General features: G+C 40.9%; 2 protein-coding genes across 3 annotated transcripts; one reads left to right on the top strand and one right to left on the bottom strand.

Moving 5' to 3' along the window:
- Nucleotides 1–3,928: 3,928 nt before the first annotated feature.
- LOC115686447 (ATP-dependent Clp protease ATP-binding subunit CLPT2, chloroplastic-like) lies at nt 3,929–6,287 on the top strand. The gene is made up of 5 exons (XM_030611742.2): nt 3,929–4,212; nt 4,347–4,385; nt 4,664–4,773; nt 5,183–5,362; nt 5,916–6,287. Exons 1-5 carry the CDS (start codon nt 3,992–3,994, stop codon nt 6,068–6,070), a joined length of 705 nt encoding a protein of 234 aa, XP_030467602.1. The 5' UTR covers nt 3,929–3,991; the 3' UTR covers nt 6,071–6,287.
- Nucleotides 6,288–6,722: 435 nt separating this feature from the next.
- LOC115686487 (kinesin-like protein KIN-UA) lies at nt 6,723–17,846 on the bottom strand. Of its 2 annotated transcripts, XM_030611805.2 has the most exons (19): nt 17,448–17,846; nt 16,274–16,374; nt 16,037–16,159; nt 15,138–15,323; nt 14,739–14,960; nt 14,490–14,646; nt 13,005–13,154; nt 12,418–12,506; nt 11,996–12,199; nt 11,768–11,902; nt 10,108–10,242; nt 9,863–9,994; nt 9,398–9,536; nt 9,204–9,296; nt 8,762–8,887; nt 8,521–8,646; nt 7,777–7,920; nt 7,330–7,458; nt 6,723–7,240 (listed from the first exon to the last, which is right to left on the bottom strand). In XM_030611805.2, exons 1-19 carry the CDS (start codon nt 17,674–17,676, stop codon nt 7,080–7,082), a joined length of 2,781 nt encoding a protein of 926 aa, XP_030467665.1. In that variant the 5' UTR covers nt 17,677–17,846; the 3' UTR covers nt 6,723–7,079. The 2 variants fall into 2 exon arrangements, with proteins under 2 accessions (XP_030467665.1, XP_056173727.1); XM_056317752.1 differs by lacking the exon at nt 10,108–10,242.
- Between the last annotated feature and the right edge of the window lie 8,727 nt (nt 17,847–26,573).

The following is a 26,573-nucleotide window of genomic DNA, read 5'->3' as shown; positions in this document are numbered from 1 at the left end:
GAACAACAACAAGAACAGTAACAGCAACAGCAACAACAACAACAGCAACAACTGACCCCGCCTTCTCCAATCAACAACCCACCAAGATTTTAATCGCGGAATCGAATTTCCGACAACGACGTTTCCGTATTTCATATTAAAATATCGAGAGCTCGAGAAAGAGGAAAAGAGAGAAAAGAAAAAAAGGTGCAGGAGATCTTGGTGGGGGCATCTCCGGTTCCCATTGAGAAAGACAATGTCTGGTGTCGATCGGACCACGTCCCCCACGCATAGACAATCCCTTTCGCTTCTAAATCATTAGGCATGAAGCTTTCGAAATTACCCACTTTTTCTTTTCTCTTTTCTAGGATAATAGATTTTTTTTTTTTTTTTGCGCACTATTCTTTGTAGATGTAATTGAAGTTTAGATGGTGCAGCTGCTGGCGGCCGAGCCAACTGTCTGTTTGGTTTTGATTAGAGCGGCTCTTTAGCGAGCAACGTGATCGAGTCGGATGATTTTTTCTTGTTCCCATGTCATACGAGGAAGGACGTGCTTAAGGAAACATCCTGTCATGAATTGGTTTTTTTTTTTTTTTCGCGAGAAGTCAACGGGACGCGATGATTCCTCGTGCCCCCCCCGGGTTGTTATCTTCGATTTTAGCCGCTCGGCGATCGCTCCGGAGGCATGATTGGACCGGCCCCGTACGGAGAGTGCTGTTTTTATCATCGGGGAGTTTGAGAAGTTATACATGGAAGTGCGAAGATACGCGGAAAAGGGTTTCGACGACGGTAATCCGATCTCAACATGGGATTATTTGATGGAATGGTGCTTCATTTAGTGGGGAAATCCAAGGCATACAAGCTACAAAACTACCTGTTTCTGTCAAAAAACAGGAACGATGAAGTGAATCCAACCCGATTCGAGGTTTCGAAGCCCACGATGGTCGGCGAGAACAACCACAACAGCACATGGAGAGACCCAAATGCTCAAATCTAAGGGGGCCCTCACGGGAGGCAGAGTAGACCTTCCCACATGCCAAGATCACACCCGCAATATATCTCCCGATTTCACATAGGCCCGTCAAACAGGTGGGTCCTGGTTGCACATAGACTCGTCAAATGGGTGGGTCAGGTCGTGTCGAAAATGGTTCGCCTCAAATTAATCCATTTAACTCGTTCCAATCCATTTCCATGTTATACAATTCTAGCGACCTATACCCAATGCCGACCCATATTTACTGAATATAGTTAACTCATATAACAACTCAACCTATCAAATATGGGTTAAGAAATGGATTTACGACCCATTTTGATCAGTTTAGTTTCACCCCCCTAAAATGACATCAGAAAGAAGAAAAAAGCCAAAAAAAAACAACAACAATTTCATCGCACTTGAGTTTGACCACTCAAGCTTTGGTCGGCACATTCCACCTTTCTAACTCCCATTTCAATTAATGCAATTGGATCCGACCCGCCAACTTAGTCGCTCGACGGGAATTTTTTTAGGTGCTCTCGAATCACAAAGCATGTCCTCACGTCAATCGCTGTGTGATTAGATATAATAACGAGCTGTCTTCTAAGCCGGTAACATATTCTCCAACTTCATCATTTCGACGAGTAAGTGAAAAAACAGTCGTTCCGCCGAAATCACTCAACTTAACTGTGTGGCATTACCGGAAGAATCGCGATGACCTAATTTCGGTCTTGGCGGGTGGCCCACGAATGCCGCTTGTGTTGACTATCGTTCGTTCGATTTGTGCACAACAACTCCGAAGGTAAAAGATTCCCTTCATACCGGGAAAATCTCGTGCAAAGATTGACACCATCATGACATATAGGAATGATTTTTTCCATGGAGAAGAGGGACAATCTTTTCGAGGCTGCTTCGGCTTTTTTGTGTTCTTTTACCCTCCCTTTGGTCTGAGCTTTTGCTCATATGCTGGCCGCCTAATCACATGGCAGCTCACATGATCTGCCGGAGGCCGAATCACACGGGATTCACCGTCTCCATGCGGTGTTAACTTCTATTGTAATGATCTGGTCCGACAAGGACGGAGAGTGGTCGCCGGGGCTAGAAGGCTCGGACAAGGAACGGCTCCTGGCAAGCTTCTAAGATAGCGAATGGGGCAGAAGGGAACCGAACTGTGCATCAAACAGACGGAGAGCGATTATGAGATGAGTGCGAATGTGAAACTAGAATTAACTCATGGAAGCGCCTTTTAACGTAATGACAGTGCTTAGGTGGGAGCATTCTTAGGATAGATAACCTCCCTGGAAGGTATTCACTTGTATACCAAAGGACAAAATTGTAAAGCTCGGGACGGGAAGGACCAAAGTAAACGATACTTAAGTGAGTTAATTCAAAGATGTCACATATATTATATCTTTCTAGCAGGTACAGAGACGGCCTTTGAAAAATATTCGGGTCGCACCGGAAATTTTGGTGTCCCATCTAAGATCCGCATATGGGTAGAATCATAGTCGAAAGGGAGACAGGCCAGGGAGACTACAGCTTGCGCAAATCTAGGATTGAGACAGCAGTAATTGGGGCTAAGTGGGAAGTGACAAGCGTACACGTTTCTAGGTGTGGGAAGTGGAGTTAATGCAAGAGGCCAAGGATGGGTTACGAATAGTTACTCCCCCCCCCCACCACTTTTCTACCAAGCTGTCTTCAGAGATCATCGCGCAACGTGCGCTCTTGATTTCCTGCATTGGGATGCGAAGAGAAGACAGCTTCGGTCAACAAAACGCACGCAGCATCCACTTCGCTTCGTTTGAACATAACGTGTAGTGTTCGATAGATACCACCTCACTCGGCAAAGTACTCATCAAGAGATTTACTTGATGTTTTAGACAGAACGATAGATTCAGAAGTTCAGGTCTTAGCTCTCAGCTTCTGGTGGATTGTATGCGATCCTCTGTGCTTCGTGAGATCCGCAGGAGATTGGTTCTGTGATTTGTTGCATCTTGGAGATTGTTCTTTACCTGGTTTGTGCATTGATTATAATTAATCTAGTGGATAATCATCTTGTAGGGTAAGTAAAGATCACCATTTGCCTCCAAAAAACAAGAAAAACGAAAGCAAAACTTAATGTTGTGAGAAGACATGAGGTGCAGATTGCTTAACACCTACTGTTTCCGTTGTGTACGTGATAGATAGGACCGATTGCGATCTCATGATTCACGCGAGGATTTCCAAATTGGGAGAGCGGTTTTTTCGAGTTCCCGAGATACATACTGAAAGGCGAGAATGAGACCGTTTGAGCGGCTCGACAATGTGGCGGGATACAACTCTGTGGATACTAGTTTGCTTGGCTTCATAATATGAGGCAACGAAAGTGTTTCACTCAAGCTCGAGTTCAACTTTCCAAAGCTGTTCGGACTCTATTTTAATCTCGATCAATCGAGGGGCGAGTTTAGATGGGTTCGAAGTAGGCTGTGACCGATACTTGCAAGCCCGACAATCATACAGGGCGGCAAACTTCGGACCTAAAGAGCAGTACCCAGACTCGCTCCGTCCTACAAAACAAATCGGAAACTACGCGTGCAGTCGCGAGCCCGCCCCCGCCGAGCTCGTATTTTCTCCAAATCCGGCCCGACGCGTAGAAAAGCTCCGCCGAAGTCCGCCCGAACGACGAAGGGCCCGAACGAGCCTCAACGGTTGCACTATGCTGGGCAGGCCTTAGACATAGAGAGACATCAAAAACAGGAGATGTTACTAACTACATGGCACATATGCTCTCCCCAGTCCCTCCACCAAACACAAAACACAGAGGAAAACAGAAACGAATGGGCCCAAGGCCCAATATGTCAAAAGGCCCAACGGATCGAACCATTTGGGCCGGCCAACGCTGAACATAGAACCGAGCCCACGTGGGGCTACGACGTCGTACCGTCTTTCCTTCTCCATCTCTGTCTGTCTGTCTGTCTGTCTGTCTGTCTGTCTCTTCACTCTATCCACAACGTAGCATCTGCGCAACAACTCCGGTGCTTCTGCTTGACCTGCGCGGCAATGGCGTCTTACGCTCTCTCCAAGCTCTCGCCGTCGACGCCCTTCTCGCCGTCGACCCGCGCTCGGTCCCCTCACCGGCCGAGGCTCGCGAGCTCGTTGAGATTGCCGAACGCGTGGCTCCTCGGCGCGAGCGATTTGGCGCTCCGTTCGACGAGCCTCGTCTCGCGGTCGTCGAAGCCGCGCCCGATCATCGCCACCGTCGCCTTCAGCCTCCCCACCGCGTGAGTCGCCGCAAAAGCGTTACTTTACGCGTTCCCCTTTTAGGATTTTGTTTAATTTTGGTTTCTGGTTTTAAAAATTGCATTTTTTAGGTGACTGTGTTGTTGTTTCAGGAGTATTGTGCTTGATTTTGCAGAAAGCCGGAGAGGGTCTCTTCCGGTGAGAATGTTCCCAGGTGAGTTCAGCTAAAAACATTAGATGGAAGTTTGTGTCTTCTGTTGTTGTTTCTTGGTTACCATTACTGAAAATGTTCTCCGAACGAGCTGTATTTATCGAATGACAACTGGGAATGGAATAATTATCTTGATTCAGCTTTGGAGCATGCCATTTGTGTATATAGTTGATTCCAATCGATGATAAGTGAAGACGAATCTGTTGTGTTCGCTGGTATTCTGTGTTCTACGTGGACATTGAGTCTTTCTCTGTTTTTGTTGTGGTTGGGAGTGGAATTAGATGGTCGAGGAGGGCGATAAAGTCGTTTGCTATGGGTGAACTCGAGGCGAGGAAGCTCAAGTATCCGACTACTGGAACGGAGGCACTTCTTATGGGATTGCTTATCGAGGGTAATTCACTTTGTGCATTTTGGGAATATCTTTCATATTGCTTCCGGTTGTTGCTTCATTATTCATTGAAGTAGTCTGTTGGCCTATCTGCCTAGAGATATTCATAGCCATGTTAGATCATTCTGGCTATGTACCGTGTATATAATGAATTCAACTGGTTGGTGAAGTGGTTTCTTAGGAAAAGTTTTCGATTTTACTTGAACTGTGGAGTTGCCAGTGACGTTAATCATGGAGGGGGCATCTTAGGCCTGTCTTATATCATGCAAGCACTCTTGATGGGACCCTCATTTTGTTACTGGGAAGACCATATGTTTTCACATGCTTTGCATATAGTCTCGATAAGATTCAAGGGTTATCATTAGAGTGACATGGATTGTGCTACTTCTAATTTCTTGGTCGTGATGTGCAGGGACTAGCTCTGCTGCTAAGTTTTTGCGGGCAAATGGAATTACACTTTTCAAGGTGCGGGAAGAGTCCATAAAGTCGATTCCAAAGGGCGACATGTATTTTTTCAGCCCCGAGCATCCGCCGCTGACCGAAGATTGCCAAAGGGTGCTTGATTGGGCTGTCGATCAAAAATTGAAGTCTGGTAAGCTTTCCGTCAATTTACTCATTCATCTTTCAAGGACTGCTGTGTGATAGCGTTCTGCTGTAGTTGGAGGTCCACACATTCTCGTGGATTATCAGGGAATATGACAATAGGTTTCACTTGTTTGAGATGAGTTACATTTTCTGATTTTTACGAGTTTATTCTTAAAATGATGGAACGACTCTCTTAAATTAAATATCTCAGATAGAGAGAATCACTAATATGAAATGGTTTAATGTTAGCTTCTTCAATGTCTGAAATGCAAAGTGCCTGTACTTCATTGTATAAGGTCTTTCGATGGCATAGAGTTTTGCACTTGGAACTAGTACCGGCATAGCAAGTGAGTTATAATCTAAATGTTTTTTCCTTCGTTTCGAACGCCCAGAGAAGTCAAATTCTGGTTTTTTGCAGTTCTTGGATGGAAAGTCGGAAAGTGCTGTCAATGCTTTAAATATAGTTGGAGGTCCACACATTCACCTATATTGTTTGTTTTTCTGGCCTGTCCAACTATAGGCCTAGAACTAATAGTTCTTGCATTCCTTTGTTGACGCAGCTGATGGTGGAGAGATTACGACGAGCCATTTGCTTCTCGGTATCTGGTCTGAAGTGGAGTCGCCAGGTCACAAGATACTAGCTGCCCTTGGTTTTGATGACGACAAGGCCAAAGAGCTGAAGTCTCAAATTTGCGAACCGGAATATGACGGCTAACGGATTTTCCCCCCTCGATTTCTTTTTAATTCTTACGCGGGAATCTGGGGTTCCTTGGGAAAGCCGTGACGCTCAAACTAGTCTCCTCAATATGTTCAGTCCCTAATCCCTCTCACAGGCTGGCACGATCGGATGATTTCTTGACCATTTTTGTTTGTTGATTGTTGCGACTTGAGATTCCTTGAAAAATGAGATGGATCCATCATGTTTGTATCAAGGTCTTGCATTCTGAACAAATCTCTTCTTGGGACTTGAATTTATGTTCTTTATGGGTGTTGCTCAACGTGCGAGGTGATAATAACAACAGGGGGTTGCTCGTTCAGCTAAAGATAAGCCATCTGGTTTAGTATACCACGGCGTTTTTTGATGGTTTGATGTTTCTATTGATGTAACGAGGCTGTTATTTGCGAAACGCCAAGAACAAGTTTGACATGTTCTTTTACACCAATTGCTGCTAATTCCGTGTCTTCTCCTTCTTCCTGATCAAGTAACGTTTTTCATCGGGGGAGGAAATCACCTCATCTATCACCAAAAAATGATTGAGGGAAAGCCAAGTGACCGTACATTGGCTCGGTTCAAAGTGCGACAATTTCTCAAGGATACCTCCGTGACTATGATTCCCGTAACCAGAGTCAACTTGTTTGCCAACTGATAAGCAAGTAAACTCTGATAATAAACTCAACACTTACATTGTCTGGAACTCTAAGCTCAAGCATGTTTCCTATGCAATCCAAGCTGTACACATCTAATCTTTATACATTCTTTCACGTGGAATAATTGTTAGCAAGTTATGGAAACTAACTAAATTTACGCTACTAAAAATGGCATTGCCAGATTCAGAAAACATCAAACATGAATGAATAATGACCAAAGGGCACAAACCCTAAATGACGACCCGCTCCACCGGAAATCTTCTACAAGAGCAGAGCTTAAAATGGCCCCTTTCATGTGGAATCTCAATCCTTCCACTTGGATTAGTTTAAGCTGATAAATCAGGCTGACAATTATGTTAATAATCCATCCTTAATCGCCGCAGTTCAGCTTTGAAAGTAGAGCTGGATGCTAGCGATCTACGGGCGAGGGTCCTTATATCTTCACGTGAACAGTCCCGTGAGATGCGAACCAGTTCCCATAACGCACCTCCACTAATCATGTCCTTCGCATTCACTTCTGAGATGATGTTAAACACAATTTACTTCAGATTTATATTAAAAGGTTACAAATTCTTCAAACTCTGAATTGAGAGGAAGAGAAACTACCATGCTGTGCTAAGTGGCAGAGAGAAAGCTCAATATGACGCCTGATTGCAGAGGCTTCATTATTAGCATTTTGCACAATCCATGGTAGTGCACCATCTTCTATCAGGAGAGACCTTCCAGTCTTCGTGCCTGCACCATCAGAGCGATGAAGTTCATAAAAGAAGAGAGGATTGTGGAATGAGGGGGTTCTATAGTACCTGGAGGTTGTAAGTCACAAGCACAGATTAGTTTGCACGAGATTGAACATTTTTACAAGGGTTCACTATCCCAAGTGTAGTACGATGGGACATCACACCTAGCTACAGGTGCTCCAAACTACTCAATTCGTGATGGCATCGTCACATTTTCTTAATGGCAAGTCAGATATCAAATGACGCCATGGGCATAGTCTAAGCAATGATAAAAGTTTTGGTAAAGTATCTCTTTTAGTTATTAAAAGGTATGTACCTTGAGCAGATGATCTTGACTCGCATTTTGCAAAATTGGCAATTCCACGAGCAACTTGTGCAAGAACGTCAGGATGCCCACAATGAACCATCCCCAGTAATGCCTTGATGCCACCTTCACCCCTTAGCATAGTTTGCAACTTGTCTGGATAATGAAAACAAAATGCGTGAACCTCTCTTTTACGCTAAAAGAAGATTTAGCAACAAGATTACTTTGCCAGATGATTAAAATGTATTCCCTCACCTTGTCATACTATTGAGGCATTAAAAAAGGCATACATGGGGACAGTACCAAACAATGAATTAGGACAATATATACCCACAAAAACATGAACTAACAATAGCATGTTGCTACAAACCTCCAAAAGGCTAATGATTATTGATCAAGGAATACATAGAATGTTTAATATACAATTGCTGGATCAATGACTTGAGCGCGATTCATCCCCACACAAATAGTCCAAAACTACAACCCATCCTAATTACAGCAAGATATCTATTTTGTCGAGATCTCAGCATCAGGAAAGAAGGGCTTCTACAATTTTCTACCAGGGGTTTGTGTAAGTGACTCTTGCTTTTGGGAAAAATAATTGCTTAGTTTCAAATATATTCCCAAAACGAATATGTCTGCCCTGCCATCTTAACATTGACAATCATGTCAATGAAGAACCAGCTCTGCAAATAGTGAAAGAACAACAAATAACAATTCCAACAAGACCAATGAATATTGGGTATTTGATTTTACCATTTCCACAAAGGTTAGCAATAGCTCCAGCAACCATTCTAAGAGTTTGAGGATCCCCAGCATTAGCGGCTGTTGTTGACAACAAGCGAATTCCCCCTTGAGCCATTATCAGCTCCTGGTTGGTTTCTAGGTGAACAAACAAAACAAAGAATCTGCTTAAAAAGGAAGAAGTACAAAATAGCAGCATAGAAACATTATAATGATTGTTATATATTGTGAACGAGGTGAAAATGAATTTTACCATTCATTGCCAGATTAGCAATTGCACCAGCTGCAACTCTATGTATGGTCTCATCGTCTGAGCTCCTAAGCAGATTCAGCAAGGACATAAGACCACCAGTTTCCACAATCTTCTGCTGATTAGCTTCTGCAAGTCACAGTGAAGGTTTTTGCTCAAACATAACAATCAACTTGAAAACACAGGGTACTCATGTTGATAGGATATTGACAGATTTAAACCACTAAATAGATATTCTACTTCTCCAAATCAACATGCAATCAAAACTTTATTCAGAGATCTAATCAGTAGATGGACACTAGGAAACAACTCAAGCAACAAGGAACATAAAAACCTGTAAATTAGAAAAAAAAAAAATTAGAGCTCACAAAAAGGTTTTCAAGCCATATTGTCATGAAAGTGCATATTAGAACATAAAACACTCGACACAAGTACAAAAGGGCACCTTCAGCAGCTAGATTTGCTACCACCTTGACAGCATGAATGCGGACGTCAGCATCATCTGCTTCTAACAAGGACAAGATCTTGTGCAACCCCACTATAAGAAGATTTGATGTTATTGAGAAGAAGGAAAATTAGTCCATTATCCAAAACTATCAAGAGTAAAAGTGGCATATAAAATCACTAATGCTACACTACCTTGTTCAAAGAGTTTGGCTACTGAGGCTTTCTCGCCATTTTCGGAATCGCTGAGCTGAGAATTCTTCACTTGGGACGTGAGACAGTCTAAATCATTGGGATCATTCCCTGATCCAGCTCTGTCTAGTTGTCTCCTTCTCTACAAGATAAATGACATGTACTTATGCATGGGGAATTGTTGTTAAGACTCAGCTTCAAGCAGCTGACCTATTTGCTTGAGTAGCAATTTATATCTTACAATCACATTTTCCACCACATTTTAGGATACCAAACATCGTCTTATTCTGGACCAAAAGTATAAAGATTAAGCAAGTGCATCAAAGACGGAGATATCAACCATCTATATAACATAACAAACTTTTCGCAAGCCATTGAAGCAAAAAGGCATTAATATAGCCATCTCATGCAATGAATAACTAAAATGAGGGGTTCCATAGGTCAACTTTGACAGTGTGATTAGCATACCTCATCAGCATCAAAACTTAGCTGGAATAGCTGACTTTGCAATAATGCAATATCTCCTTCAAGCTTTTCTTTCTGCCTTGACTCATCTTCGAGCAACTTGTGAAGCTTTAAAATTTCAGATGTTGCTGAAGCCTAGTAGATGACATTAACACACGATCCAGTCACTCTTAAGATACAACAGCCCAATTAAAGAATGAAGGAAGAAGAGAGTTGGAAAACAAAATGTTAAACAATCACAAAGAGACCTCCATTAACTTTGATTGATATAATTGCCTCTTATGGTTCGTAAGCTCCTCTTCTGCAGCCTTTTTGAGAATAGTTTCCTTCTCAAGCAGTTTCTTCAGATTAGCAACTTCCTCAAGAGCTGAGATTGAGGAAACCTATGCACAAGACATCTTAAGTTTGACTTCATATGCACCATTTGTTATTTTGGGGGAAAACTAGGAGCAGCAATAGTATGTATAGGATATGTTGCAACAGATTAGGGAGGCAACATCTTGAAATAATATAGGCAGCATATGAGCAAAACGAGATATGCGTAAAATGGGTCTCTAGCTATGACTATTCACATGCAAAAAGCTATATCCAGGCCTTAGGTCTTGCATTTCTGATGCTTTCACTTTAGGTGTGGAGAACATTATTGACATCAAACAATTTTATTCGTACATCACATCTATGACAAATAGTGACAAACTTACAGATAAATTTTTGGTGACATCTAAGCTTGTCTATTTGTTCTTCAAGGCATTATAAAGGTACATGAAAAACAAAAACAAGCCTGACATTCATGTCAGGGCTATGTTTTACAAAAATTCATTACTACCTTGAAAAATGTAGAATTATTTGTTGATCTACTTAGTTACTCTTTCGAAAATTTTCATGAAAACATGCACAGTTCAAAAACGCCAAAATTAATTTTACAGTTGTTTTTTTTCTTTTGTTTCTTCCATTATCTGAGGAAATAAGCAGAAAAATGTCAACTATGGGCCCTGGTATCTATCTAAACAGTAGGAAGTTTTTCATTAATTTAAAATCAACACTAAGGTCCAATTGAAGTCGTCCGCACATTTTTCTACTTAAGCACACTGAAAAATCCGTTTCATGCTTTCATTCTTAACTGTTTCCAAGCAGGTCCCCAAGAATACTTGTAGACAAGTAAGCTATCTCCAGCTTCCAGAGGCACTTTGAGAATCTAATACTTCAACTGCTTCCTACATTCTTCAAAAATCCATGCATCTCAGCACTCTTCGACTGCATGATCCACACTAATCTCCTCAAAGATTAATATCTCGCATCCCCTTTTATGGCTCTTAGAGCCTTCACTTGATATTGAGACGTTTTGATTTTTTGTTATGAACTTAATAGCCGAGTATCGGTATTGATATCGCCCACTTAGGGGAAGACAAACAAACAGCTGGTTATTCCAGATGAGCTTCCTAGTGGTAGTATAATTGATTATGCATCTGTCAAGATACTTCCTTTTTCACTTCATTTTTCTAAACTATCTACAGGGCTAATTCACTGGGATTGATCGCTTCCTTTAGGGGAAGACACCCAAACAACTGGTTATTCCAGATGAGCTTCCTATTGCAAGTATAATTCATTGTGCGTCTCTCGAGATACTTAATTTTCTAATTCATCAAAACTGTCGAGCATTTCACAGGGTTAGATCATGGGATTGATTGCTTCCTTTATGTTATTTGCCAGCACGGATAAAACAGCTTACAGAATGCAAAATCGAGTTTGGTTACACGATTATTCTCATTGTAAAGACAAAAGGATCAAACAAAAGCATGGAGACTAAAAAGCCCTATGAGGCTTTCCTCCTTGAATATTGAGCAAGAATAATTTAACAAAAAGGAGCAGTAGCAAATTATGGGATTATGGGGAGGATGATGAGCTAACCTCTCCATTAGAGTAGGAATCATTGTGTGCAACAGTAGCACTATCACTATCATGCTTTCGTTGATCTCCCACCAACTGCTCCTCGATCTTCTTTATTGATTCCATGTACTCTTTCTGATACTTCATTCTTTCCTTCTATAAATTGATTAACAGTTAGTTCAGCTAAGCCATTGAAACAAGCATAACACGTAGCTATAAATTGTAAACTGTATCTTTAAGAGTGCATACCTCTAGGGCATCTGCATACTTTCTCTCAGTCTCAGCTATTCGCATCTCTGATTCTGCCTGTATCCTTTCAATTTCATCATCGGATGCTTTCTGCTGCCTTTCATGCTCAGCAATCAGCTTATCTAACTGTAGCTCTAGCCTTCTAGACAAACTTTTGTAATCAAACTCTTCCTTTAGCTTCAACATGTTCTCCACCTTCATAGCCTAAAAGGGAACAAAACTTTAGCTTCATTCACTTGATTGAAGATCATCAAGAGATTTGCTGACATTAGTAAGCTTTAACTAAAGCGATCAACAAATGGTGCTGCTTCACAATTCATCAACAATCCAAACATATAAGTAAGAACCAAAAAAACAACAGAGAGGCGGTGTTACATCTAAAGCAAACTGTGATATGTGAAAGTGATGACCACTGAACATACCCTTTGTCCAAACATTATGGTGCTCATTGTCTCTCCTCGATGACGTGGGGATGGGCCAATAGTAATAACCAAAGAAGTTCTTGCAGTACCTGCAAAAATTCCAAAATTTCAGGCAACAAATATAGTGGTGTTATTCTGTTCCACCTACAAGCTAATTCATGAAGCCTTCCCTAAATGAAAGAAATAACTTATAATGCGCATGCCTCTTGGTTAAGTAGTACTGAGCCAAGTATACAAGAAAGACGAAAATGGTGTGAAAACAATATGAGATGCAGTAACATGGATTAACTAATTTTTAAGGTTTAAGATAAAAGCATTCTAATTTCTATTTTTCTTATCAATATCAGGGATGTCTGCTCATTTTACTAGGGACAAAGAAGGTAAAAGAGAAAGAACAGTAGGATCCTGTACAGATAGATACATTATCACTGTCACACCAAAGGCCATCATTACTGCAATAAAAACGAAAACGGGCACTACAAGGAACACTAGACTGGGAGTCCCTTATGATGTGCTCAATGCAAATATTATACACTTGAGAATGAAAAGGAGATTCAACAAAAATGTAAATGCGATCTACACTGTACCTCCAAAAGAATCTCGGAGCAATCTAGTAAGCTTTGAATCACGAACTGGAACATGTGCACTATTTTCTGCCAGAGCATTAATGCATTTTCCTAGTGCACTCAAGGAGAGATTGATCGATTTGGCTTCCTCAAGCGTATGACCTTCACTTCCTGCCACATGCAAAATTGATAAATGTAAATCAATAGACAATAAAGGATCTAACTTTATAAGCAGCATCTAAACAATAACTAAGAACCTATGGGCCTGTTCTAAAAAATCTTTTAATAAAAAAATGACGAATTGAGAATTCACACTTAAGAATCTTTTCCTCTAGTCAGTTCCATACCAGTCCAATAATCAGAATCTTAAATATTTATCAAATGACAATTCACCTTATGATGATCTATTCTAAGCTATTCTCCCGTTGCCATCAAGTAATGACGAAACTAAAGTTAAAGATTTGTCCAAAACAAAACTAACCCATCAATCAATGTGATTATAGTGTAGAAGGCAACTTGACCATATTAACTTAATGGTTATAAACAGTCCATACAGCTAACTAAACTAGTTCCACAGTGATGTCTTGATCTATCATATCTTCATGGCACTGAGAAAACTTCATATCATGAACATTAGTAATTCAATTTAGTTAGCCCATTTTCGTTCCAAATTCTGATTAAAATATTTTACGTCGAGACAAGGAGATTTATGCAGTTCTTTAAACCATCAGGTGAAGTTGATCTTTGTGATTTCTCTCCAATAATGTCTAGTGGAATAATCCGTTCTACTAGAAAAAATAAACAAATAAATAAATTTCAACATACTACACCTAGCAAATAATGTAACACATATGAAGCTGGAATTCAAATGTTAGCATCACAGTCCCCTACATTGTCGTAAACGACGGTGAACTGTACTGAAACAGGAGCAGCATACCCGTTTATCAAGATCATGGTAAGTATGGGTATTCTTCGTTATGATGTGCCCAGATGGTGGCATGCAAGGGGTATAGGAGGGTTGGCTTTCTGCAAGAAAGCTTCGAAATTTGCTCTCCAAGGAACATTCTGTTCCTACCACTATCAAACCTCCAAAAGTTGACAGACTAAAACTCCTTATCCAAATGGGCAAATGAACCACGCTTCAATATTGAATCCTCAAAGAACATTCTGTTCCTACCACTATCAAGGCTCCAAATGTTGACAGACTAAAACTCCTTATCCAAATGAGCAAAAGAACCATGCATCCCAATTGAATTTTGAGACGGTTGAATAGGAAGCAGAGGCATCTACATAGAATAATGTGCCACAAAAGGCAGAAGGGGCAAACAGATAGCAACCGCAGCATAAGAAGAAGATGAACAAAAAATTACTGTTGATAGAAATGCTTCTTCAACATACTTCTATGGGTGAGCATATGAACATGTGCTTGCTAATATTGACGCGTGGGTGCATGTCATACAAACCAGTAAGTGCTAAATTAAAGACAATAGTCACTCTTATTCATACCTGACTTGTCAATGCGCTCTGAGCCAGCAAGATCTACCACAACTAGCTTTCCCTTCCGAATTATAGGAGCTTTAAAAGTTTTAGCCGAATGGGAGTTGCTACCATTTTCCATTGTAAGAACGGGATCCTTTTCCTTCAGATATCTTTTTACATTTACCTGAAGCATACGACAATTTTTGTCACGCACTGTAGCTCATAGGCATACCGCTGAGCTCAAGTACCAGCAGCAATCTTAAAGAGATTATTCACCATTAGAATGGCATGACTGCGTGATGATTCAGTATTCAGTTTGGTGTTCGCAGCAAAGCGATGGGCTTCCCCTATTCGTAATAGCTCCAGAAAACTTTGTTGGTCTCTTACTTCAACTAAGCTAGCTCCTGGTAGTGAAACATCTCCAGTTTTGGGATCTTCTACTATAGAAATGTTATCATTAGAAGGATCGAGGAGGTCTTGTATAGTCTCCATATAGAGCTGAGCAAAATTGTGAAGATAGGAAAAGGTTATATTAACAGTTAAAACTTTCGGTCTTATTCTTATGAATTTCCAAAACTGATAAACAGAGAAAACTTTATAAAGAGGCTTGTAATGGTGACAAGACACAGAGATAATGGGGGCATAAAATCAAGATTTTATTCAAAGGCCCACAACCTGCAGATAGGAGACAGACAAGGAATCAGTCTCCAAAGAGATATCTCCCAATATATCTTCCATAGCACGAACCATGATCCCACGAGCAGCAGTGTCCTCCTCTCCAAGTTTCCCAAGAGTATAGGTTTTGCCGGTTCCAGTCTGCCCATATGCCATAACTGTTCCATTATAGCCTTCCAGAACACTCTGCACAAACAATCACAGATATTCGTGTCATTTAAGGGCATGAATCATAGCAAACATAAAAATTAATTCATTAAGAGTTATACAGAGCAGCAAACGCATATCTTTGGAATATTTAAAGGCTACGAGGTTATGAGTCGTAAAGTAAAATAATATATCAATGAAAATAGCATTCTCCCTCAGACTCTTCCAATTGAGGTCTAAAACAGAGAGCTCAGCAAAGAACAAAATTATCAGAAGAACTTCTTCAACTTTCTTCGCTCGATAATAGTTCAATCAGTGATAGCTAACAACAGTACTTCACTTTTAGTCCAGCTTTCTAGTTTAGCTGTGTGAACATACCTTTCCTCAAACTGTAAAAAAAATATAAAATGACAGCATAAAACTCAACTATGGTATTTTAAAGATTCAAAGGAGTAGAGTGCCAGAAAAGTAAAAGTGTAACCAAAACTCATGATTTTTTCTATAGGAAGCAAAAATTATGTCAACTGGGACAGGACCTAGACCATAAATGATGGAGTCAACAGGAATGCTACTCTTGGGGGGCAAGATATAATCGCGGATTTCTCTCAATGATTCTATTAAAAATAATAGAAAAGGAAGCATATTAAATGCTTAAAATGTCAAAAGTTTCTCCACTTGCTTATATTTACCAAAAGCAAGCTCATATGAAGGTGAAACTAAGACAACTATCAAAATCTTTCATTTGTACACACCTCCACAACAGGCTTTGCCACAACCTCATACACGCGTTTTTGTGACGCGGCCTCGGTGAAAACTTCATCAAACTCATAGGTGTCTGTATCCCAGTTATTCTTCCGCAGTTTCAACCTTTTCAGCTGATCATAATAACACAGAGGACTTCAATCAGTGCATCATGAAAATGAATAAGCCACCTTAAAATTATCTTTTATTTTTTAGAAGCTATATACATAAATTGTAGCATCAGATACCTCAGGCTGTAATTCCACACAATCAGCAAAATCTGCATCAGCAACCAATTCCTCAGCATTACGAGGTCGCAACCTCACAGCTACCCGAACTCTTCCGAGTACTAAAAACAAGCAAAACCTCATGTCTCACGATATGTATGTATCACTTGTATGGATCTTGAAAGTCATTCATAAAGACAACCGTGAATGCCCATTCACGATCTATTTGGTCATGTTTGCCATACTAGGTTCTGACTCACCCAAGACTCAAAATAAAACGCAAACTTCAAATTAGTCACAATAAACCTGGAAAATAAGTCTCTTAGAGTTACATTTTCTTCGCCGATAACCTATCAAGAATCACCAAAATAGATTGTTACAATGCAAAGAAGAGGGGCATTCTCAAACAATCAATTTCAAGGGTTCAAGTATGAAAAAATGATCAGTAACAATGGGCAGCAATTCCTCTATACTTCGCTTAGAATGCTGGGGGATATTACTTAACCCCAAATTCCTAGCCTCTGAAATTCATTTACTCCATGCCGATAATTTCACTCGGTAAATTATCCCTAACAGCCTCATTTCCAGCATGCAATAAATACGACTTCCACATGAGATATGATTCCAGCTCCAGACTCCACTTTACTAGGCACTTCACTTCGTATTACATAGCAAAAGCGGAACATACATTACCATTGCTAGTGCATAAATGGCCAAAATTCTCCATGCGGCCAATAAGACCGATCAAAGTCGTAGGCAGGCGACCGTAAGCAACAGAAAATCAGATAAAACAGACAGTCGACCTAATGCAACAGCATTATACAGAGAAAACCAAAAAACAGAACATCTGCCAACCAAAATTAATAATCTCAACTCGCCAAAAAGCCAAAGTTTTTCCTAGACTGCGTCATGCCAGACAGACAAGATTTCGAATAGCATCAGCTCCTGAATTCATACAAAAGCTGAACCCAAAAAGAAAATGGCAAAGCTCAAATCCCATCTGGGCATATTCTCTTCCTGCACAGCCAACGAGACCAACCAAACTCCAAGGCAAGCAATCGCCAGACAACAGCATATCGACGAAAACAGGAAAAACAAAAGCCTGAGCTAACAGCACCATCACACACCACACCAGAAACTGACAACCTCAGCACAAAAGAAAGAAACAACTTTCGAAAAGCACGCCGAAACTGACCCCCGCCGCTGTCCTTGGCGGCTCCGTTCCCGCCTCCCAAGGCCGCGGGGCTACTCTTCCGAAATTGCAGGCTCCTCGACTTAAAAGACGACGACGCGGAGGACGACGCCCCGGAGGACGAGGATTTGAAACTCGGATTGGCAGCTAGGCTCTTGCCGTCCGCCTTGAGGGAGCTCCGGTGGGCGCCATTCCGGTAGGTGTTGCTCCCGAAGCCGGCGGCGGCAGCCATGGCTCAGAAGCAAAGGAGCCGCAACCACAGACGACGCTCCGGCCCTCCGCTACGGCATCAGAGCCGACCCAGAAAGGAAAGGCGCCCGCTTGACGGCGAAACGCAGCCGAATTCCGCTCCTTTCCAGCTTTTCCACAGAGAAAACCAGCGAGAGAGAGCGAAGGAGAAGGAGAAGAGTGCGCGTTGAAATTGAAGTCTTTTCGGCAGGGGGGGAAAGTGCGAGTGGGAGAGAGAGTGGGAGGACCCGGTGCAGATCGTGTGAGGCGTGACTCGGACAAAATCGGTAGTTATAAAACGACACGAACTTTCAAAATTATTAGAAGAAGAATCCGAGATTAATTAAAAGAAGGGATCAGCAGCAGACGTTGATTAGCATTTCAAACGACGCCCCACTTTTACTTATACTATTGTCCAATCGTATCTAAGGCCCGGATTTGGGGACATGATATCCTGCTCCCGACTTGGTTAATCGCGCTCTCGGTGTTCTTCCGATTGCCTGAGATATTTGGATATTTGCTAGAGGATACTCAGGATGATTGCTCCGGTTTTTTCATATTCATTTTGATTTTGCATATCCGATTTGATTTTTCTCGTGTAAAATGCGGTCTCTGAACTTTTAATTTGTTCAATATAGTTCTTGAACTTTTGATACGTGTTCAATCTAGTTCTTGGACTATATGAAAATGTATAATGTTGTCCTCGAGCTTGAATTAACTGAAGGATAACATTGAACATTTTCATATAGTTTAGGGACTAATTTGAATATATACCAAAAGTCTAGGGACCACATTGAACTGATTACATTGCACATTGCGCTAAAGTTCAGGGATCACATTGAACAAATTAAAATTTCAGTGACCATACGATACATTGAATTAAAATTTAAGGATTACTTGCGTCATTATCCCTACATCGAAATATATAGAAAATTCCACAATTGTCTCTTCCGCTTTATTATTCTCAGCTCCGATGATGATGTAATGCTAGATCTGTACGCTGATTAGAGGACAACGATCCGACCGTTGTCGACGCGTGAATTTTGTCGTTAACTAGTACTCTCGGGAAATATTCTTTTGGGTACTTGAAAGCTCTTGTGTTCTTGCATGCTTGTATTCTAAAGGAGGAGTTAGGTACTCCCTCTTTTGGACGTGGATGAGAATTCCTTGTCGACATAGCTATCCCTAACCATTTTCACTCCTTCCTTTCTTGTACTAACATGTTATTCCTATAGAGTTCCTTGTCTGACGGATTTTTAATGCATGATCGCCTGAACGAATAAAAGTAAATCTAAGAGCTTCGAGATGCACATCGACTTCAATGTAATAAATAATTCGAGAACATATCATATTAAAAATCACGCGCCGACAGATTCGCAAGATTAATCAGAGTGATTCAACGCATTCCAATTTTAACAGATCCATCTAATACTAGACGGAACGGTCGTGTTATTCGTCTCATTATACAATTCGGTCTCTCTTCTCGATCTCCATTGAGAACATGTTAAATTGCGTCCACAAAGATAAGATTCTTCAAAAGTTGTCTCTAGACGAGTGATGTCGTTTATCTTATTCCCGTCGGACCACTTTCATTTACTGCAACAAGAGGACAGTGTCTTCACAAGATTCAAACTGCCTTGCGAGTGAACACGGCACGTCCGAGGCCAGAATAAATGCACGAGTCAGCGGGGGAATCGTACGTACGCCCGTCCAAAGCTCTATGAACAGATGCATGCACCTATTGCGTGTGCGTTTTGATATTGGGAAAATCTATGAAAGCTGTCGAAACTCTCTCACCTACTTCGCATTAACATGACTGCAAAAGAGAAAAAAAAGTGATATGAACAGATGAACTTGCTGCCGCAGCATTCTGGTGGTTGCAATGTCACCACCAAGATGCCCCAGGTTGAATTTGGATAGGGTTGAATTTCGATTTACTCAACCTCAAAGGAGTATAAAAGCAAAAACTCACATGAAAAAGTAGTACAAATAGGAAAAAGGGACCCGGATCTCCAACAACGGAAAGCTACCCTAAACTTGCAAGACAATTAAACCTTTCCCTCTTGATTGTGATCTAGGAAACAAGTTCTCACATCGATTGAATGCCTGTGTCGAGCTCGAGTTGGCGGAGAGAAGGTTCAAAACTAATCGGATCATTCGTTTGAATTCCTCCATTGAATGATCACACGATACCCTAGTTCGACGAACAATACAATCGAGAGGATTGTAATCTCGACGCGCCACTCGATGTCATTCAAGTTGTGGTTGGCTCGACGAGTTTTTATCGGTTTAGACTTTGGCTCAGCAACCGTCGTCGCTCGACCAATCCACTCATGCTGATGATCTTTAGGAGCACAGTTCCCCACATAAGCCGGGTGCATTTATGATTTTATAGTGGAGTGTTCTTAAAAAGAGCTTAAACCCAAGATTGTAAGGAGAGAGATAAACTTTCTAGACATTTAATTAAACCGGCCCAAATCCTAAATTAAATGACTATAAATGCAACGAGGAGAATGTCCTATTCCCGCGGAGAACATTCAAACTCATTCACAAAAGCAGATGGACTGAGCATCTTCACTGATGACACTCACAAAAGTGGCCTGATTTGGGGCCAGAGCTCCACTCAATGGATTTGACAAATTGGGCACCCCATTCTCAACCTTATGACACTTTGAATAGATGGTCATTTTTCCAAGAACTCTGAAGGCTGAGAGAGCAAAAGGAAAAAGGGATAAAGGAAAGAATCTCCTAGTGCTAGGGTTTGCTAACATGATGAAATACTAGTGGATTTTCACTTTTTAACTTTTATATTTGCAAGATTCATATAGATTTTGTAGACATTATTCTTTGTTCTCGATGATTAAATGAGTAGATGTTGTTGCCCACCGAATGGCTGCTGGATCTAGGTTTTTCCGTGAAATCGAGAGGAAAAAGATTGAGATCGAGTAGACTGAACAATCGAGAATTTTGGATGAATTTTATTTCTCGTTAAAGATCGGAGGGGAAGAAAAGCAAAATTACCATTAGTGAAGAAGATGGCATGCATGTAGTTATAATCATCTTTCTTGTATTATATATAAACTCGCGATAGATGGATAAAAGAGATGCTTTCGCTCATATAATCATATATGAATCAACATTACGTAATCAATCGATCAAGTTGGAATATGGAGAAACAATAGAAAGAAACTCTATGATTCTTAGTTTAGATCAGTTTGCACTTCTTAATATTCAATTCTCAAACCAAGTCATCGCAAAACCTAAATACGAGACAAATTGGTTTGGGGTATTATGCAAACCACAACCAAACCGAGAGGGGTTAATTAAAGTCATTCTTCATTGATCAATTAACATCTTAACAATGAACATCAAACAATCAACACTAGATCATGCAATAAATTTATCCTATGAAGTCCTTTAAAGGGGGGTTTTTTTTTTCGGCCAAGAACCATCAAAGTTCAAAGGACCAATTATGTAGAGTTACCCTAAATATCCAACTTTAAGGAGGTTTTGTAGTAGGGGTCCATCAATGGTGGCCTCATTGCCCACCATTGGCAGGCCTAGAGAGAAGCCCTTTTGCTGCCCCTTTTTTTCCTGCACTTTTTCACCGTGTCTTGACTGAGACACTTCAAATTGAAGATGCTCAAAAGCGATTCAAAGGATAGAGATAGGCAAAGAGAAATATCACACCGAGATCCTCTCGTTTTAGGAACATGTCGAGACCAATGATCATTTTTTCAAGACTCGATCTTCATCTTAGACTCGAACTCCTCCTTTGAATGGCATCAAATGAACTAAATTCCTAGTGAATTAGTACGATAGAACTCTCGTTTTCTACATAAGAGTTTGAGGTTGCGAGAACAAAAGAGAATGAGAAACGAGGAGGGTTTGTGATGGAGTTTGATTGAACCACTTTTGACTTTGAGCATCTTCCTTCCCCCACATGCCCAGAAGAAGGCCCATGTAATTTGAGAGGCCAGGGATTTGATCGGGATTTGATAGCCAGCTTTCGTGTTCGTTCGTACCAATCCGCTGCGAAACCTTTTTCTTTGGCCGTGAAATAATTCACGGTGAAACATCATAGAGTTCGGAAATGTGCCTCAGAAAAGAAAGTGGGAGAGCGAATGGAGTCCATGTCAATTGTAGATAAATACATCTTTTAAATTTTTGTATGGCTTTTGACATTTAAGAAGAAAAGTAAAGGAAAGATAAGACTCAAAAAAGCAATTGAACCCATATTGTCATCCCCTCTTCTTCTTTCTTTTTTGACAAATCTTGAACTCATAAGTGAAGTGTGGCTCAAGGAAAAAATTGGGTGTTCTAAAGTCCTCTCTCTTTTCCAAATCAAACTAGATAATTGCACTTAACCACCAAAAGATAGCTTTTCTTTTCCTTTCTTGCTCTAATCCTTCCATGTGCATTGATAATTAGGATAATGCCAAAAATTGGTACCCGGACTGAGCTTGAAGTTTGATTTGGTCCTTAAACTTCAATTTTGACCGCTTTGATTCTTGACTTTTTGATTTGGACCAATATGATCATTGACATGACAATCCAACTCATTCTATGGAACTTACAATTGCTACCTTGGCTATCCAAGTGTGTAGCCACCTCAACATTAATTAAAAAAATAAAAAGAAAGGAGAATGGGAGCATAAGTATAGGGGGAGAGACAGACAATTGGAGAGGCACCACTTGCGCTAGTGAGGGCTAGCAAACCTCCCTAGGGTCTTGGCGAGGGTAGCCAACCCTCGCCGATAGTTGCACAAGGGCAAGCAAGCTCTCGCTTGCTATTAACGAGGGCTCGTGGCCCTCGTGTGGCCACCAGCGAGAGCTAGCCTCCCTCATCGAGACCCAAGTGAGGTTTACTGGCAAGGGTCTGCAACCTTTCATATGTTGCTATTATTTTTTATATATTTTTAAGGGTAAAAGCCACCAAAAACCTAAACTATGCCCACTATGACACATTTACATCGAATTTTTTTTTGTGACATCAAAAACCCAAAACTTGTAACTATGTAACAAATTTACCCCAATCTTGTACAACGTGACACATTTACCTCAAATTTTTTTTTGTGACATCAAAATGTGTCAGACAAGTATAAGTTTGGGGTATAATTTAGGGTAAATATGTCACAGTGAGCAAAGTTTGGGATTTTTTGTGGCTTTTCCTTTTTTTTTAATTTTATGTTGATATGCTAACATGGCTGTGCACGTTAACAAGTGTGAGTTCCACGAGATGGCTTTGATAGCCATTTGGGCTAAAGAGATCACATTTGTTTAAATCAAAGAATACAAAAATCAATCTGACGAATTTAAGATTTAAGAACCAAATTGAATGTTGAGTAAAAATTCAAGGGCTAATTCTAACATCGTCCTTTGATAATTGTTGAGATTATTAGAAACTAAACAGAAAATCATCATTCGGTTCTATCACGATGAAGAGTTCGATGGTCACTAAAATACCAATCTTAGATAGACGCACCGCACCACATGTAACTAGTACGGCAAGCTTTCAAGGAAAACTCTGCAACGGCACAACACGGAATGGAAGCGATATAATAAGACATCGTCGGACCTAGGGGACTAGCGGTGGCCCTTGCTCCCTAGAACCCGATTTTTAAAAAAAAATATTAATTAATTTTTTCACAAAAATAATCGGACATCTCAGTTAAAATTTTGGTTCCCCTCCCTAATTTAGAATTCTGGGTCCATTGGTAATGAACTTTGTAATGGGCCTAGCAAATGCACATTCTTTTGGGCTTGAGTGGCTTGACCTAAACTAGTATCCATGGAGGTTCAATGTTAGTGCACACTTGTAATGGGCCTAAGCAGATTTGTAAGAGCATTGAGCAGGCAACTTGCTCAAATGCCTAGCTAATTCAAGGGTCAATACTAACTGATATTGAGAAACCACCAAGATAGAGAGATGTTAAGTTTATGATTTGGTTCATAAACAACTTAATCCCTTGTGGATAGACCTGTGAAAATGGGTTATTTCTAGCTCATATTTGATGGGCTGGGTTGTTATATGGATTAATTATATTTGGTAAATGAGTTTAGAATGATAAGACTCAAGATAATATGAATGTTAAATAGATTCACAACTTACTTAGATCTAACCTACCTTTATGATTCTCTCTTCACTCTCTTTCGCCCCCACTCAATCTCGCGCTCGCTTGCTCCGTTCTCGCACCAAAGTTTGGGTATGTATTTTTCTAGATTAGGTTAAATATATAAGTGTTTCAATAATATGGAATATGTTGGATACAGGTCACTCCATTTTATTGCATAAAAATGGATCAAATCGGGTGAAATGGGCTAGTTTGAGTCGTATCATTTTCGACCAGATCCAAACCCAACCTGATTCACCCGTTTGACAGTTTTACTTGTGGATAAAGTCTTAAAATACATGTCATATTTCCCTGTGAAAATCCTATTTTCCTGCAAACTACTTGTCTTTGATCGGACCGAAATTCTACGGCTCTTTGTCTTTCGGGAGAAGAAAAGTCTAATCAAGGTATCGATTCATCCATATCTAGGAGACATGGAATCCGAGCATTCCTGACAATTTCTTAAGCTTATGGAGATTGGATCGTACTTTCTAAGTCAATATCTATCCGATTTCAATGAACAGGATAAAGATAATGATAGCGGGAACGATCGCGAATCTTTCAAACCTCACAGCGGCTTCCAAACATCCAAAAAATTTGGTTCAGCTTATGGATTTCAGGCTTTTCATCTTGGATGGCTTCTGTTTTTCATCTTAATGAAATGAAAACTCGAGAAAGATAAACCACCAAGAAGATGACCCAAAAGAAGGAAGAGAAAAGTAGGCACAGCAAAGGAGTCTTGCAAGTAGCGACGTGAAATGGGAAGATAACCACGAGTGGCATTCGTTTCTAAAACTTACTTATCGGTCAGATTTATAAGCTAAGTACCATAGCTCATCAAACCTTATTGTCCTTTTTCTTTCCGTCATCTCATCATGTGCCTTCGCATAAGAGGCGGATGTCGTTTTAGTGCGTCGATGCCATCATGATATGCTTTTTTTTCTTGTTTAATGTCTGCGATTCTCGGTATTTCGAGAAGAACAATATAGTTGAGATTATGTTATTGGTCGTGAGCGAGGAAAAGAAGAGAAAGAACTCTTTCATTTGTCCCAACTCGCTGAGCAACGGGAAGCACCCCATCCACACGATGATCCTCACTTCAAACCGTAGGTTGACGTGCATAATTTCAAGTTCACTGAATGATCTCACAGTCAGTCACAGCAATCAAAGTCGCTAGATTGGTGGGTGCAGATGGGGACTGATCGATCCGACGGCATACATCAGAGGTGAATACTAAAAAACAACACGAGCATCGGTCACCGTGCGACGGGCCCATCATCGAATATGCAGGAGATTTACAAGTTACGAATTTGGGGATTCACCATGACAGTTAACTCTAGATGATGACACTTGATCACGTGAGCTCTCGGCCGATCAATCCGACTAGGTCGAGACTCGAGAGCCGTCGTGCGTCCACGTTTTCGTCGTACAAATGAGTGTAGGTATAGCATAGTTTCTGCAGATACAATTATGCACGAGTTGAAACTTCCGAAACCCTATTTCAAAGTTATCAAAATCGCCATGATGCTGCGGAAAATCAATGAAACCTGGACCTGGACGACGATGATGATGAAGAAGCTGATATGAACCAACAACAAGCCCGAGTAATCGATTGCCCGGCACTTCTAGTGGGAGGATTAGATACATACACAAGAGAAATGGTCGATGTGGATCGATCACAGAGGCCTTGCTCCTAGGGGGGATCATCGCGTCGGCAACCATATAATTGGTGCATGCGAGAGCTACGTCGTCAACCGGTACATCATGTTGTGTGGACAGTGCAATTTAGGGGCACTCGAGGACAATGAAGAGTGCAACGAATGGAAGGGAAAGAGGGGGTTGGCTTCATTTCTTGGTTGACTAAAGACGAGTCTCAACCTCACCTAGCTCATATCGTAGAGAAGCAGTGAGCAGAAAGTAGTAAAAGAAGAAATAAGTGAGGCATTGAGTGGTATTGGGTACTCTTGGAGTGGCTCCTCTTTGCCGCCCCTATTCAAGTGTAGAATGATTAGGAATCTGTCAATTGCATGTCTTATTCTACTGCCTCATGCGTCCGGTATCGATGAGTTTTAGAATTGGCTGGTGTACTCAGTACAAACACATTAGTTTGGGTCGTCGGTGCCTATGATCTTGGTACGGACAATCCCTAGAAACCAAATTTTCCATGAACTTTACAAGAAACAAAAATTTGCCACGTTTCGCAGAACGTAACGTCGGAGCCCAACCTCTATCGTCAAAGTGTCTTTAGCAGCCTTGATTGTGGCTTTTTACATTGTGAGCCCACCTGATCGTTTTAAGCTTTTCAATTTGAAAGTAATTCCTCTAGACGTAAAATTCTACACGAGAAATGATGCATGCCTTGCGGAAACTCGCATAAGACTCCAAATGCTTTATGTTTTGCCACTGCTCATCATTCAAAAAAGCTTTACGAGGCGTTCACACGAATAAGGCCCCGAGACAATGTGATCTACACAATAAAACAGCTTGGATCCCCCTGTTCACATCTCAAATCATGCAAATACCACCATCATTTGCCATCAAAGGCAGAGGGAAATAGAGAGGCCATAATGGATCCAGCCTTCGATATAGAATTTGACTCTTGAGGTTTGCAGTTCAAATTGAGTATGATGAGAGAGGAAAAAACGAACAAATAAAGGAGCACAAGCAAGGCAAAGGCGAGGCAGAGAGTGCAAAGATGCCAATGGGCCACCAAGCTCTAAGCAGAGAGAGAATACCCTAGACCTAGTGATGGCAAAAAACCCACTCTGACATACACACACCTTTTTTA

Source organism: Syzygium oleosum, unplaced genomic scaffold (assembly GCF_021117445.2).
Source record: "Syzygium oleosum isolate NSW1041296 unplaced genomic scaffold, Sole_v2.1 Sole_v2.14, whole genome shotgun sequence".
Classification (NCBI taxonomy): Eukaryota; Viridiplantae; Streptophyta; class Magnoliopsida; order Myrtales; family Myrtaceae; genus Syzygium; species Syzygium oleosum.
The sequence above is the reverse complement of the archived record's forward strand: the minus strand, read 5'-3'. Positions and strand labels throughout refer to the sequence as shown.

Bases quoted from the DNA above. Each gene is read 5' to 3' on its own strand.
- LOC115686447 (XM_030611742.2), top strand. From the start codon at position 3,992: ATGGCGTCTTACGCTCTCTCCAAGCTCTCGCCGTCGACGCCCTTCTCG. The intron at 4,386-4,663 runs GTGAGTTCAGCT...GAGTGGAATTAG, and splicing joins TCCGGTGAGAATGTTCCCAG to ATGGTCGAGGAGGGCGATAA. The intron at 4,774-5,182 runs GTAATTCACTTT...CGTGATGTGCAG, and splicing joins TATGGGATTGCTTATCGAGG to GGACTAGCTCTGCTGCTAAG.
- LOC115686487 (XM_030611805.2), bottom strand. From the start codon at position 17,676: ATGGCTGCCGCCGCCGGCTTCGGGAGCAACACCTACCGGAATGGCGCC. The intron at 7,459-7,776 runs GTACATACCTTT...CTGATGGTGCAG, and splicing joins GTCAAGATCATCTGCTCAAG to GCACGAAGACTGGAAGGTCT. The intron at 7,241-7,329 runs GTAGTTTCTCTT...ACATCATCTCAG, and splicing joins CTGCCACTTAGCACAGCATG to AAGTGAATGCGAAGGACATG.